The 16433-nt window shown below is 41.2% G+C and overlaps 2 protein-coding genes across 3 annotated transcripts; one reads left to right on the top strand and one right to left on the bottom strand.

Annotated features, from left to right (window-relative positions):
• Positions 1-200: 200 nt before the first annotated feature.
• Positions 201-13843, bottom strand: eif2s1b (eukaryotic translation initiation factor 2, subunit 1 alpha b). Of its 2 annotated transcripts, none has more exons than XM_079473955.1 (8): positions 13408-13843; positions 2566-2821; positions 2409-2488; positions 2178-2329; positions 1988-2094; positions 1795-1892; positions 1531-1674; positions 201-1338 (listed from the first exon to the last, which is right to left on the bottom strand). In XM_079473955.1, the coding sequence occupies exons 2-8, from the start codon at positions 2804-2806 to the stop codon at positions 1213-1215; spliced, it is 948 nt and encodes a 315-aa protein (XP_079330081.1). In that variant the 5' UTR covers positions 2807-2821; positions 13408-13843; the 3' UTR covers positions 201-1212. The 2 variants fall into 2 exon arrangements, with proteins under 2 accessions (XP_079330081.1, XP_079330082.1); XM_079473956.1 differs by having other exon boundaries at positions 2566-2817; positions 13408-13517.
• A 52-nt stretch (positions 13844-13895) lies between these two features.
• Positions 13896-16366, top strand: atp6v1d (ATPase H+ transporting V1 subunit D). Its single transcript, XM_079474065.1, has 9 exons — positions 13896-14121; positions 14558-14675; positions 14802-14881; positions 14960-15027; positions 15112-15156; positions 15235-15338; positions 15443-15509; positions 15596-15674; positions 15750-16366. The coding sequence occupies exons 1-9, from the start codon at positions 14081-14083 to the stop codon at positions 15892-15894; spliced, it is 747 nt and encodes a 248-aa protein (XP_079330191.1). The 5' UTR covers positions 13896-14080; the 3' UTR covers positions 15895-16366.
• The last annotated feature ends 67 nt before the right edge of the window (positions 16367-16433 follow it).

Raw genomic sequence — 16433 nt, forward strand, 5'->3', positions numbered from 1 at the left:
GTTTTGCTTGACAACCAAGTTGCTCAGTGGTGTTATCATACAGAAAGCTATTTTTGAGGAGTAACCAGACAGGACCCCTCCAGACTCGTGTTATTGTGCCGATGTAATTCATTTGAAAAATACCACATGTTCCGACTTTATAAAAATCATAAGACGACTTGATATTCATTTTAAGATCTTCACCATAAGAAAATAACTTTTGTTGAAGTGGGTCAATTTTATTAATTGATTTCAGTCAAATTCTGAAAAAACTTCAACATTTGAATCATTAAAATAATTTGAAGAGATGAAATACGTTTTAAAGCTTCAGTTTGCAATTGTTTATAAGAATTATAATCTTAAATGCCAAGCTCTTTTAAAAGAATTAGTTTTGACACATTTAAGAAGGCTGTTGTTTGTTGGACGAACAACTTGTGGTAAATGACAGTCTGAAGGTCTTTGACCTCTTCATTTGCTTTTGCTCAATTTGCTTACTAATCAAAACAAACATTTCTATAATAATATTTAAATCCAGTGTAAAAAATATTTTGGTCATAAGAATCTTGCACACAGCTAAATTTGTGCAAGACCAAAGACTAGGCATTAAAATAATAATCATTTGTCATTTGATTCTTTACTTCCGTTTCTTAAGTTGAAGTTCTGTCATCAGATTTTAAACATTAGATTTTATTCGAAGGGTCTAAAGAAAAAGGAAACAAATATAAAATAACAAATAGGTGTAGACCAAGACGTTATTTTGTCATGTCAAGAAAACAACAGCTCAGTGAGAACTCCTTCAGACACTGTTTGTCAAATGCCCCATCATTTGATTTATATGATAAACAGAGTCATAAAAAAATTATATTCAGTTGCAAATGTTCAGCAAAAACATCACCTTAAATGTCAACTAAAGTGTAATCTGTGTTGGTTTCAAACAAAACACTCACACTCATCAATTTGATCTTTTTATCATCCAGATGTTTACTGACAGAGGTTGAAATAGAAAATGAAGTTTGACATGTTCTAGACAGTTCAGCTTCTGACATGTGAACAGTTTTCACTCTGTAATGTTGAATCAGACTGAAGTTGGTCACGTGTTGATGTTATTAAAAGGCCACTGGTTCAAGCTGAAGCTACAACACACACTTTAAATTGCCAATCTTGCCAAAATTCAATGATGAATGACGATTGCGTCCATATAAAAGGGTTCATATGGATGAGTTTCAGAAGTGTCTAGTCTTCAGCTTTGGCCTCCATCTCCTCAGCATCATCATCTCCATCCACCTCAGCGTTCTCTCGCTCCAAACGCTCCAGCTGTCTCTGCAGCTCCGTCTCATCTGTGTCTGTGACCACTTTGGGCTGAAAAAGATCAGATATCACTAGACATCAGAAAACCCACAGAAAAGAACATTTTGAACACAATATTTCTCTTGACAAAACATTTGATGTGAAGGGTGTTTAAAATGATTTGATTACAAATGTATTTATAAAAATAAAGATCATAATAAAACATTTTTGTTAAAGAATTATTCTAGATGACATGAGTTTCACCTCCATCTGAACGTTAAAGACCCCTCTTTTCTCCTCGATCCTCTCTTTGATGACAGCCATGGCCTGGTTGAGCACTGACAGTCCCTCTGTGCGCTCCAGTGTGGTCGTGGTCATGACGTACCGTGGTGGTGCGATCAGGTTGATCTGTTATACACATTTATAGAGATATTTATGGCGTCCCATTACGTAAGTCCTTGCTTCAAAAAGATAAAAAAGTTTTTATATTATATTATAGTTTTTATACAAAAACAGCACAGCATGTACCTTGACCGGCATGGCCTCTGTGGAACAGCGAAGTCCCGCCCTCAGAGCATCTTTAACAGCATCAATTCCTTCATATCCATAACACGCCACCTCAATGTCTGATCGTGCGTCAGAAATAAACAGGACTTTACATTCTCCTCTTGGAACTTGAATCATAAGGAGTGTCACAGCTAAAACTGAAAAGTGCTAATACCAGCTCTTATTTTGACGGCCTGTGGTGTGAGTCGTCTGTTGATGTTGTCGATGAGCACGTCTCTCTCTTCCTCTGTCAAATCCAACCCGTCCAGGATGGAGGGATCGCTGAGTCACACAAAGAAAACACGCAAGATCTCACATCCCGTTGAGATTCACATTCGGCTGTGTAAAGATCTTAAGACACTTACGACACGGCCTGTTTGAAAACGTCATACGCTCCGTATCCGGGTTTCTTGTACTTCTCATCAAAGACCCATGCAGTGCGCTGGAACAGACTCTCGAGCTGTTCGTCTTTACTGTACTCCAACACTTCAGCAACATGACGCAGAATACTGTAAACCTGCACACGACATCACAACTTACATCACGAAACACACATTTGACACAGACAAGAGGATGCACTATATTCACACACTCACAGTTTTAGATTTGGTGAATTTATCCTCACACTTGATGGCTTCTTCTGGAGAGACTCTGCGCTTGGACAAATCAATGTATCCTGACGACACAAAACATGCACATTGTAACGTACAAACATGTTTATGGAGCAGCGATGTTTGGGTGTCAGACACTCACCCTTCTCCTTGTCCACTCTGATGACCACCACACATTCATTGCGTCCGATGCGGATGAGTTTGTTGATGGATCGAATGCGTCTGCGGGACAGCTCGCTCAGCAGGATCATGCCCTCGATGTTGTTGTACTCCAGCAGACTGACGTACGCGCCCATCTCGGCGATGGAGCGAACATTCACCATCACCACATCCTCCACCTCAGGAAAGCGATGCTGGTAGAACCGACAGCTGAGACCCGGCATCTCTACAAAACCTGACTGTCATACATGTCACATATTAATATAGTAAACACAGCAGTCTGTCACATCACTGCAGTAAACACGTCAATCACACACACACATCACTGCAGTAAACACGTCAATCACACACACACATCACTGCAGTAAACACGTCAATCACACACACACATCACTGCAGTCAACACGTCAATCACACACACATCACTGCAGTAAACACGTCAATCACACACACACATCACTGCAGTAAACACATCAATCACACACACATCACTGCAGTAAACACGTCAATCACACACACACATCACTGCAGTAAACACGTCAATCACACACACACATCACTGCAGTAAACACGTCAATCACACACACACATCACTGCAGTAAACACGTCAATCACACACACACATCACTGCAGTAAACACATCAATCACACACACATCACTGCAGTAAACACGTCAATCACACACACATCACTGCAGTCAACACGTCAATCACACACACACATCACTGCAGTAAACACGTCAATCACACACACACATCACTGCAGTAAACACATCAATCACACACACACATCACTGCAGTAAACACATCAATCACACACACATCACTGCAGTAAACACGTCAATCACACACACATCACTGCAGTAAAGACATCAATCACACACACACACACACACACACACACACACACACACACACACACACACACACACACACACACACACATCACTGCAGTAAACACGTCAATCACACACACATCACTGCAGTCAACACTTCAATCACACACACACATTAGGGATGCTCCGATCCACCTTTTTTGCTTCCGATACCGATTCCGATACCTGAGATTCAGTGTCGGCCGATACCGAGTACCGATCCGATACTAAGGTAAAAATTTTAAAGTGCACAATTACTTAATAAACTATGTGCATTGCTGTGCAAGACATCAGGCTCGACTTAACATAAATTTCCTGACCCCGTAAAACAAAATAACAAACTAATGATTCACAAATTTAGTAAATAGTTTATTAAACCAGCACCGGTGCAAAACAAATGAAAAATAAAACAAAAGTGTTCACTATCTTTGGACAAAAGACATTCAAAATTAAAGTGCAAATTAAGCAGCTGAATATAACAACAGCTTCACTAGCTTGATAAACGGGTATAAATAAATGGAAACAAAATCTCTTAATAATTTTTAAGAAAGTGCAAAAATAATTAAAAAAATCAATTCGCAAAAAAAAGCTGCTGAAATTGAGCAAAAAAGTAAAAGCTTTACTGCTTTCGATATTCAAAATAACATGAATCAGATCTTTTTAATGCTTTAGTCACTAAAGCAAAGTCCACTTAACTAAACTAAAGTTTAGTGAAAATAAAATTTAACATCCAACACAGAAACAGATGAATAAAACACTAGCTTCGCTAGCTTAGTAAAACTGCACATGTTTGTTGCATTTAACGTGGCATTTTGTGGCACAAAATTCTCATCCAACCAGTGTGCGGTTAAACTTAAAAGCGACACGTCGCAGCTCCAGATATCTGTTGTAAAACTCACCGCATTGACATCTTTAATTTTTTCGGATATGTGTTTGCTTTTTGACTTTTCGGTACAGTTCAAGGTTGAGTTAAATATTTACGCTTCGGCGTGTCGTACTGCGGCTCCAGGTGGTTTATAAGGAGTCTGAAGCCATTATTCGCAACGACGGACAGCGGTTGCCCATCCATAACAATGAAAGCGGTGGAACTTATTGGCGTAGCTGTTGTAAAATAACTCCAAATGACAGATATTTTGGCTCGCTCCATGCTGTTCGCTGCTATATGTTCACGTGCACTACGTACAGAGCACGTTGCTAGCGTATGATGTCACACGTTGCTAGCGTATGATGTCGCACATTGCGCAATGCGCAGCCGCCCACGAGAGAGTTTAAGCGCTGTTGTCTCCATGAACTTTTACATCGTCTAGCACAAATTTTATGTCAGATCGGGTATCGGTGACAAATTGCACCGATACCCGATCTAGAATTTTATTACGTATCGACGCCGATACCCGATACGAATATCGGATCGGAGCATCCCTAACACACATCACTGCAGTAAACACGTCAATCACACACACACATCACTGCAGTAAACACGTCAATCACACACACACATCACTGCAGTAAACACGTCAATCACACACACACATCACTGCAGTAAACACATCAATCACACACACATCACTGCAGTAAAGACATTAATCACACACACATCACTGCAGTAAAGACATCAATCACACACACATCACTGCAGTAAACACGTCAATCACACACACACATCACTGCAGTAAACACGTCAATCACACACACACACATCACTGCAGTAAACACGTCAATCACACACACATCACTGCAGTAAACACATCAATCACACACACACATCACTGCAGTAAACACATCAATCACACACACACATCACTGCAGTAAACACGTCAATCACACACACATCACTGCAGTAAAGACATTAATCACACACACATCACTGCAGTAAAGACATCAATCACACACACATCACTGCAGTAAACACGTCAATCACACACACACATCACTGCAGTAAACACGTCAATCACACACACACACATCACTGCAGTAAACACGTCAATCACACACACATCACTGCAGTAAACACATCAATCACACACACACATCACTGCAGTAAACACATCAATCACACACACATCACTGCAGTAAACACATCAATCACACACACACATCACTAGAGTAAACACATCAATCACACACACATCACTGCAGTAAACACGTCAATCACACACACATCACTGCAGTAAACACATCAATCACACACACACATCACTGCAGTAAACACGTCAATCACACACACATCACTGCAGTAAACACATCAATCACACACACATCACTGCAGTATACACATCAATCACACACACATCACTGCAGTAAACACGTCAATCACACACACACATCACTGCAGTAAACACGTCAATCACACACACATCACTGCAGTAAAGACATCAATCACACACACACATCACTGCAGTAAACACATCAATCACACACACATCACTGCAGTAAACACGTCAATCACACACACACATCACTGCAGTAAACACGTCAATCACACACACATCACTGCAGTAAACACGTCAATCACACACACACATCACTGCAGTAAACACATCAATCACACACACACATCACTGCAGTAAACACATCAATCACACACACACATCACTGCAGTAAACACATCAATCACACACACACATCACTGCAGTAAACACATCAATCACACACACACATCACTGCAGTAAACAAGTCAATCACACACACACATCACTGCAGTAAACACGTCAATCACACACACACATCACTGCAGTAAACACATCAATCACACACACACATCACTGCAGTAAACACGTCAATCACACACACACATCACTGCAGTAAACACGTCAATCACACACACACATCACTGCAGTAAACACATCAATCACACACACACATCACTGCAGTAAACACATCAATCACACACACACATCACTGCAGTAAACACATCAATCACACACACATCACTGCAGTAAAGACATCAATCACACACACACATCACTGCAGTAAACACGTCAATCACACACACATCACTGCAGTAAACACGTCAATCACACACACACATCACTGCAGTAAACACATCAATCACACACACACATCACTGCAGTAAACACGTCAATCACACACACACATCACTGCAGTAAACACATCAATCACACACACATCACTGCAGTAAACACGTCAATCACACACACACATCACTGCAGTAAACACATCAATCACACACACACATCACTGCAGTAAACACGTCAATCACACACACACATCACTGCAGTAAACACATCAATCACACACACATCACTGCAGTAAACACATCAATCACACACACATCACTGCAGTAAACACATCAATCACACACACATCACTGCAGTAAACACATCAATCACACACACACATCACTGCAGTAAACACATCAATCACACACACACACACATCACTGCAGTAAACACATCAATCACACACACATCACTGCAGTAAACACATCAATCACACACACATCACTGCAGTAAACACATCAATCACACACACACACACATCACTGCAGTAAACACATCAATCACACACACATCACTGCAGTAAACACGTCAATCACACACACATCACTGCAGTAAACACATCAATCACACACACACATCACTGCAGTAAACACGTCAATCACACACACACATCACTGCAGTAAACACATCAATCACACACACATCACTGCAGTAAACACGTCAATCACACACACACATCACTGCAGTAAACACGTCAATCACACACACACATCACTGCAGTAAACACGTCAATCACACACACATCACTGCAGTAAAGACATCAATCACACACACATCACTGCAGTAAACACATCAATCACACACACATCACTGCAGTAAACACGTCAATCACACACACACATCACTGCAGTAAACACGTCAATCACACACACACATCACTGCAGTAAACACGTCAATCACACACACATCACTGCAGTAAACACGTCAATCACACACACACATCACTGCAGTAAACACGTCAATCACACACACACATCACTGCAGTAAACACGTCAATCACACACACACATCACTGCAGTAAACACATCAATCACACACACACATCACTGCAGTAAACACGTCAATCACACACACACATCACTGCAGTAAACACGTCAATCACACACACATCACTGCAGTAAACACATCAATCACACACACATCACTGCAGTAAACACGTCAATCACACACACACATCACTGCAGTAAACACATCAATCACACACACACACATCACTGCAGTAAACACGTCAATCACACACACATCACTGCAGTAAACACGTCAATCACACACACACATCACTGCAGTAAACACGTCAATCACACACACACATCACTGCAGTAAACACGTCAATCACACACACACATCACTGCAGTAAACACGTCAATCACACACACATCACTGCAGTAAAGACATCAATCACACACACACATCACTGCAGTAAACACGTCAATCACACACACATCACTGCAGTAAAGACATCAATCACACACACATCACTGCAGTAAACACGTCAATCACACACACACATCACTGCAGTAAACACGTCAATCACACACACACACATCACTGCAGTAAACACATCAATCACACACACACATCACTGCAGTAAACACATCAGTCACACACACATCACTGCAGTAAACACATCAATCACACACACACATCACTGCAGAAAACACGTCAATCACACACACACATCACTGCAGTAAACACGTCAATCACACACACACATCACTGCAGTAAACACGTCAATCACACACACACACATCACTGCAGTAAACACATCAATCACACACACATCACTGCAGTAAACACGTCAATCACACACACATCACTGCAGTAAACACGTCAATCACACACACATCACTGCAGTAAACACATCAATCACACACACATCACTGCAGTAAACACGTCAATCACACACACATCACTGCAGTAAACACATCAATCACACACACACATCACTGCAGTAAACACGTCAATCACACACACACATCACTGCAGTAAACACGTCAATCACACACACACATCACTGCAGTCAACACGTCAATCACACACACATCACTGCAGTAAACACGTCAATCACACACACACATCACTGCAGTAAAGACATCAATCACACACACACACACACACACACATCACTGCAGTAAACACATCAATCACACACACATCACTGCAGTAAACACATCAATCACACACACACACACATCACTGCAGTAAACACATCAATCACACACACATCACTGCAGTAAACACATCAATCACACACACACACACATCACTGCAGTAAACACATCAATCACACACACATCACTGCAGTAAACACGTCAATCACACACACATCACTGCAGTAAACACATCAATCACACACACACATCACTGCAGTAAACACGTCAATCACACACACACATCACTGCAGTAAACACATCAATCACACACACACATCACTGCAGTAAACACGTCAATCACACACACACATCACTGCAGTAAACAAGTCAATCACACACACACATCACTGCAGTAAACACATCAATCACACACACACATCACTGCAGTAAACACGTCAATCACACACACACACATCACTGCAGTAAACACGTCAATCACACACACACATCACTGCAGTAAACACGTCAATCACACACACACATCACTGCAGTAAACACGTCAATCACACACACACATCACTGCAGTAAACACGTCAATCACACACACACACATCACTGCAGTAAACACATCAATCACACACACATCACTGCAGTAAACACGTCAATCACACACACATCACTGCAGTAAACACATCAATCACACACACATCACTGCAGTAAACACATCAATCACACACACATCACTGCAGTAAACACATCAATCACACACACACATCACTGCAGTAAACACGTCAATCACACACACACATCACTGCAGTAAACACGTCAATCACACACACACATCACTAGAGTAAACACATCAATCACACACACATCACTGCAGTAAACACGTCAATCACACACACACATCACTGCAGTAAACACGTCAATCACACACACATCACTGCAGTAAACACATCAATCACACACACACATCACTGCAGTAAACACGTCAATCACACACACACATCACTGCAGTAAACACGTCAATCACACACACACATCACTGCAGTAAACAAGTCAATCACACACACACATCACTGCAGTAAACACATCAATCACACACACACATCACTGCAGTAAACACGTCAATCACACAAACACACATCACTGCAGTAAACACGTCAATCACACACACACATCACTGCAGTAAACACGTCAATCACACACACACATCACTGCAGTAAACACGTCAATCACACACACACATCACTGCAGTAAACACGTCAATCACACACACACACATCACTGCAGTAAACACATCAATCACACACACATCACTGCAGTAAACACGTCAATCACACACACATCACTGCAGTAAACACATCAATCACACACACATCACTGCAGTAAACACATCAATCACACACACATCACTGCAGTAAACACATCAATCACACACACACACATCACTGCAGTAAACACGTCAATCACACACACACATCACTGCAGTAAACACGTCAATCACACACACACATCACTGCAGTAAACACGTCAATCACACACACATCACTGCAGTAAACACGTCAATCACACACACACATCACTGCAGTAAACACGTCAATCACACACACATAACTGCAGTAAACACGTCAATCACACACACATAACTGCAGTAAACACATCAATCACACACACATAACTGCAGTAAACACATCAATCACACACACACATCACTGCAGTAAACACATCAATCACACACACACATCACTGCAGTAAACACATCAATCACACACACATCACTGCAGTAAACACATCAATCACACACACATCACTGCAGTAAACACATCAATCACACACACATCACTGCAGTAAACACATCAATCACACACACATCACTGCAGTAAACACGTCAATCACACACACACATCACTGCAGTAAACACGTCAATCACACACACATCACTGCAGTAAACACGTCAATCACACACACATCACTGCAGTAAACACATCAATCACACACACACATCACTGCAGTAAACACATCAATCACACACACATCACTGCAGTAAACACATCAATCACACACACATCACTGCAGTAAACACGTCAATCACACACACATCACTGCAGTATACACATCAATCACACACACATCACTGCAGTAAACACGTCAATCACACACACATCACTGCAGTAAACACGTCAATCACACACACACATCACTGCAGTAAACACATCAATCACACACACATCACTGCAGTTAACACATCAATCACACACACATCACTGCAGTAAACACGTCAATCACACACACACATCACTGCAGTAAACACGTCAATCACACACACATCACTGCAGTAAACACGTCAATCACACACACATCACTGCAGTAAACACATCAATCACACACACATCACTGCAGTAAACACGTCAATCACACACACATCACTGCAGTAAACACGTCAATCACACACACACATCACTGCAGTAAACACGTCAATCACACACACACATTACTGCAGTAAACACATCAATCACACACACACATCACTGCAGTAAACACGTCAATCACACACACACATCACTGCAGTAAACACATCAATCACACACACACATCACTGCAGTAAACACGTCAATCACACACACACATCACTGCAGTAAACACATCAATCACACACACATCACTGCAGTAAACACGTCAATCACACACACACATCACTGCAGTAAACACGTCAATCACACACACACATCACTGCAGTAAACACGTCAATCACACACACATCACTGCAGTAAACACATCAATCACACACACATCACTACAGTAAACACATCAATCACACACACACATCACTGCAGTAAACACGTCAATCACACACACATAACTGCAGTAAACACATCAATCACACACACATCACTGCAGTAAACACATCAATCACACACACACATTACTGCAGTAAACACGTCAATCACACACACATCACTGCAGTAAACACGTCAATCACACACACACATCACTGCAGTAAACACATCAATCACACACACACATCACTGCAGTAAACACATCAATCACACACACACATCACTGCAGTAAACACGTCAATCACACACACACATCACTGCAGTAAACACATCAATCACACACACACATCACTGCAGTAAACACATCAATCACACACACACATCACTGCAGTAAACACATCAATCACACACACATCACTGCAGTAAAGACATCAATCACACACACACATCACTGCAGTAAACACATCAATCACACACACACATCACTGCAGTAAACACATCAATCACACACACATCACTGCAGTAAACACGTCAATCACACACACACATCACTGCAGTAAACACATCAATCACACACACACATCACTGCAGTAAACACATCAATCACACACACACATCACTGCAGTAAACACATCAATCACACACACACATCACTGCAGTAAACACATCAATCACACACACATCACTGCAGTAAACACATCAATCACACACACACATCACTGCAGTAAACACGTCAATCACACACACACATCACTGCAGTAAACACATCAATCACACACACATCACTGCAGTAAACACATCAATCACACACACACATCACTGCAGTAAACACATCAATCACACACACACATCACTGCAGTAAACACATCAATCACACACACACATCACTGCAGTAAACACATCAATCACACACACATCACTGCAGTAAACACGTCAATCACACACACACATCACTGCAGTAAACACATCAATCACACACACATCACTGCAGTAAACACATCAATCACACACACACATCACTGCAGTAAACACATCAATCACACACACACATCACTGCAGTAAACACATCAATCACACACACACATCACTGCAGTAAACACATCAATCACACACACATCACTGCAGTAAACACGTCAATCACACACACACATCACTGCAGTAAACACGTCAATCACACACACATCACTGCAGTAAACACATCAATCACACACACATCACTGCAGTAAACACATCAATCACACACACACATCACTGCAGTAAAGACATCAATCACACACACATCACTGCAGTAAACACGTCAATCACACACACACATCACTGCAGTAAACACGTCAATCACACACACATCACTGCAGTAAACACGTCAATCACACACACACATCACTGCAGTAAACACATCAATCACACACACACATCACTGCAGTAAACACGTCAATCACACACACACATCACTGCAGTAAACACGTCAATCACACACACACATCACTGCAGTAAACACATCAATCACACACACACATCACTGCAGTAAACACGTCAATCACACACACACATCACTGCAGTAAACACGTCAATCACACACACACATCACTGCAGTAAACACGTCAATCACACACACACATCACTGCAGTAAACACATCAATCACACACACACACACATCACTGCAGTAAACACATCAATCACACACACACATCACTGCAGTAAACACATCAATCACACACACACATCACTGCAGTAAACACATCAATCACACACACACATCACTGCAGTAAACACATCAATCACACACACACATCACTGCAGTAAACACATCAATCACACACACACATCACTGCAGTAAACACATCAATCACACACACATCACTGCAGTAAAGACATCAATCACACACACATCACTGCAGTAAACACATCAATCACACACACACATCACTGCAGTAAATCCTGAAGTTCATGCGGCGCACATGCTGTCTGCCAGCAGAAACTACAACGCTAATATAGTAAATATTTCTGTGCAATATGTGTAAAATGAAACCGTATGTGTGTGTGTAACACAATCTCACCTAACGGGAGTTCAAACGTCTGACTTAAACTCTTGAAATGATGTTTAAAGTGTCGTATGTCTGCGGCTGTTAGTTGGCCATTGATCTACAGTCAGGAAAGCGTGAACACCGGCGGGAAGTTGCGTCAACTCACTCTCGCCGTGCACCACAATTCAAAATAAAAGTTGATCACCTCGGCACCTTAAATATAAATTATAAACAAATTGTTAACGTTTATTTTTTTAAAGATAGAAAAATGCAGTCGCTCAAATGTTACGTCAACGAGTGGGATTCCTCCCGACGTGACAGCTATAAGAAAATAATAGTCTGTCCAATTCACTTTTTAATAACCTAGCTCTGTAAATTTATAAAGACAATGAAAGACTTTCAGACTACGATTTTTACTCCAGCTTGAATGTATAATAATATAAGACATTGAAACGATCCAATTTATTTTTGGCGATATGAAATGTCCCATTTGGACTTTTATGTTTAATCGTGACTTCGCCGAGAGACGCGTCACGTGACCGTTCAGTCAGCTGATCATCATTCTGCGTCCTGTATCTCGACTATGAGGGTCACGTCGATGTTACTTTAACCGTTTAATCGTGATTTTAAATAACTCGATCTATTTAAACGCTCGGTACGTCGACTCGTCACTAGTTTGATCTAGCGTGTGCGCGAGCGAGTGAAGATGTCAGCGAAAGAACGCATCGATATTTTCCCTTCTAGAATGTGAGTATATCGTCATCCAGTCCGATCATATCGCGTGTTTATCGCGACAGCAGCACATTAAACGCGTGTTTATAGCGACAGCAGCACGTTAAACGCGTGTTTATAATGTATAAGAAGTGAAACGAGTCTTTAAAATCCGACTGTCATTTTTGAAGGGGAAGTAATGCTATTCACAGTCACGTGAGCTACTATCTGCTGCACACAACTGAAATAAACTTTACACTTAAAATGCTAATACTATGGCGTTTGTGTGCTTTAATGATAATATAAACATGATTTAATGTTATTAGATGACGTCAGTTTAATAACTGTGTTGTTTGGACCATGTGTACATGTATTTGTGTGTGTTCGCTAATTCCGTGACTAGTGTATTTTCCTTCATTCTCTATTGTTAAAAGTGCTCATGTTAGGGAAATACATGTGATTGTTTTATCAGGGCTCAGTCCATCATGAAAGCTCGTTTGAAAGGAGCTCAGACCGGTCGGAGTTTGCTGAAGAAGAAAGCTGATGCTCTTTCAATGAGATTTCGCCAAATTCTTCGAAAAATCATTGAGGTAAAATGTCGAGCCATTTGTTGTGAGCTTTCTCCTTCGCTGTGTAATACTCTGAAATAAACATTCAGATGACCTATTACTGAAATAGATCGGATGTACATTTCTGAGACATTTTGAACCTTCCAGACTAAGACACTGATGGGTGAAGTGATGAGAGAAGCCGCCTTTTCTTTAGCCGAGGCCAAATTTGCTGCTGGAGATTTCAGGTATTCAAAGTGAACCATCAATGGCTTTCACGGTGTTGATGCTCCTCCATCCGCTCACCTTCGTTTCTGTCTCATCAGTACCACAGTCATTCAGAACGTGAATAAGGCCCAGGTGAAGGTCCGAGCTAAACGGGACAATGTTGCAGGTTTGTGCTCCTTTTTTTCTTGAACGGGGACGAAGAGGGTCTTCGATCGATTGTCATGTGATTTATCTGTGTGTTTGTGCGCAGGTGTTACTCTGCCTGTGTTTGAGCATTATCAGGAGGGTGGAGACAGTAAGCATTACGTGCATTTCTTACCAAAATGTCACATTTTAAATGTATTACCATTTCTAACTAGTTGGTCATCTGTAGGCTATGAGTTAACGGGTCTGGCCCGGGGTGGAGAGCAGGTGTCTCGACTGAAGAGGAACTACGCGAAAGCAGTTGAGCTTCTTGTAGAGCTGGCATCTCTGCAGGTGATGATCGACACTTCATATTTTGTTCATTACAAGCTTCACTGTTGTTATTGCTTATATTTACTTGCACAAGGGAATACATTTGGTTATTATTTCACTCTTAGACCTCATTCGTCACATTGGACGAAGCCATCAAGATCACAAACCGCCGTGTTAATGCCATCGAGCACGGTGAGTAATGATTTAAAATAACCTTGACCGTCTGATGTTTGTATTTGTTGCTTAATGTTCCTTTGCTCCGTGTCTGTCCCGTTCAGTGATTATCCCTCGAATTGAGCGCACGCTCACGTACATCATCACAGAGCTGGACGAGCGCGAGCGTGAAGAATTCTACAGGTGAGATCCTGCAGGAAAATTCACATGAAAGACTGATGCAATAACACGATCGCATTCTGCTTTTCCTTTTCACAGACTGAAGAAGATCCAGGAGAAGAAGAAACAGCTCCGTCAGAAGACTGAGCTTGAGATTGCTAAACGCTTGGCTCAACTGGGCCCGAGCGCCGAGCCCACGAACATGCTGGCCGAAGAGGCCGATGAAGACCTGCTCTTTGAATGAGACCTCCGGGATTACACCATATATTTATTCTTGCCCTTGAGGCCGAGCTTTATGTCTAGTAAATAGGAAATGTAATTGTTTTTTGTTGTCTGTTGATGCCGTTTCACTACTTTTTGTTTGTATGATGAAATTAAATCTGTAATATGGATTTTGACTGTAATATAAACTATCATTCCATTGATTTGTGCACAGTTTAGGGCGTCTTACTGCATGTATTAAAATCGGTGCAACTTTTCTTGTTACAGTCTAGTGTGTGATTGATAAATGATGTGATGTACAGCATAACTCATGTTTATGTTGAGATTACGCAAAAGAATTTAATTCACAATGTGGTTGTATGATCATAATCTTTACCTAAGATCAGGCCACACTCCTGCTTTTGGTCATGTGGTTGATAAATGTGTGATTGTTTTAGTGCGATGAAATTCTTCCAACTCCTGTGGATTTAATTTCAATAAATGTTGTAACAGTTCATATGTTTGTTAATTTCTTTTGAAGACATCTGGGTACATTGTCTCTGTTTTGCTCTTTTAAATGGA

This window comes from Barbatula barbatula (assembly GCF_947034865.1).
Source record: "Barbatula barbatula genome assembly, chromosome: 15".
In the NCBI taxonomy this organism is placed as follows: domain Eukaryota; kingdom Metazoa; phylum Chordata; class Actinopteri; order Cypriniformes; family Nemacheilidae; genus Barbatula; species Barbatula barbatula.

What these genes read in the sequence shown, in the direction of transcription:
- eif2s1b (XM_079473955.1), bottom strand. Translation starts at nt 2,806, where the DNA reads ATGCCGGGTCTCAGCTGTCGGTTCTACCAGCATCGCTTTCCTGAGGTG. An exon ending in CAGAGTGGACAAGGAGAAGG is followed by an intron (nt 2,489 to 2,565) that starts GTGAGTGTCTGA and finishes TTGTGTCGTCAG; the next exon opens with GATACATTGATTTGTCCAAG. An exon ending in TCTTTAACGTTCAGATGGAG is followed by an intron (nt 1,339 to 1,530) that starts GTGAAACTCATG and finishes GATCTTTTTCAG; the next exon opens with CCCAAAGTGGTCACAGACAC.
- atp6v1d (XM_079474065.1), top strand. Translation starts at nt 14,081, where the DNA reads ATGTCAGCGAAAGAACGCATCGATATTTTCCCTTCTAGAAT. An exon ending in TTTGCTGCTGGAGATTTCAG is followed by an intron (nt 14,882 to 14,959) that starts GTATTCAAAGTG and finishes CTGTCTCATCAG; the next exon opens with TACCACAGTCATTCAGAACG. An exon ending in TAAACGGGACAATGTTGCAG is followed by an intron (nt 15,028 to 15,111) that starts GTTTGTGCTCCT and finishes GTTTGTGCGCAG; the next exon opens with GTGTTACTCTGCCTGTGTTT.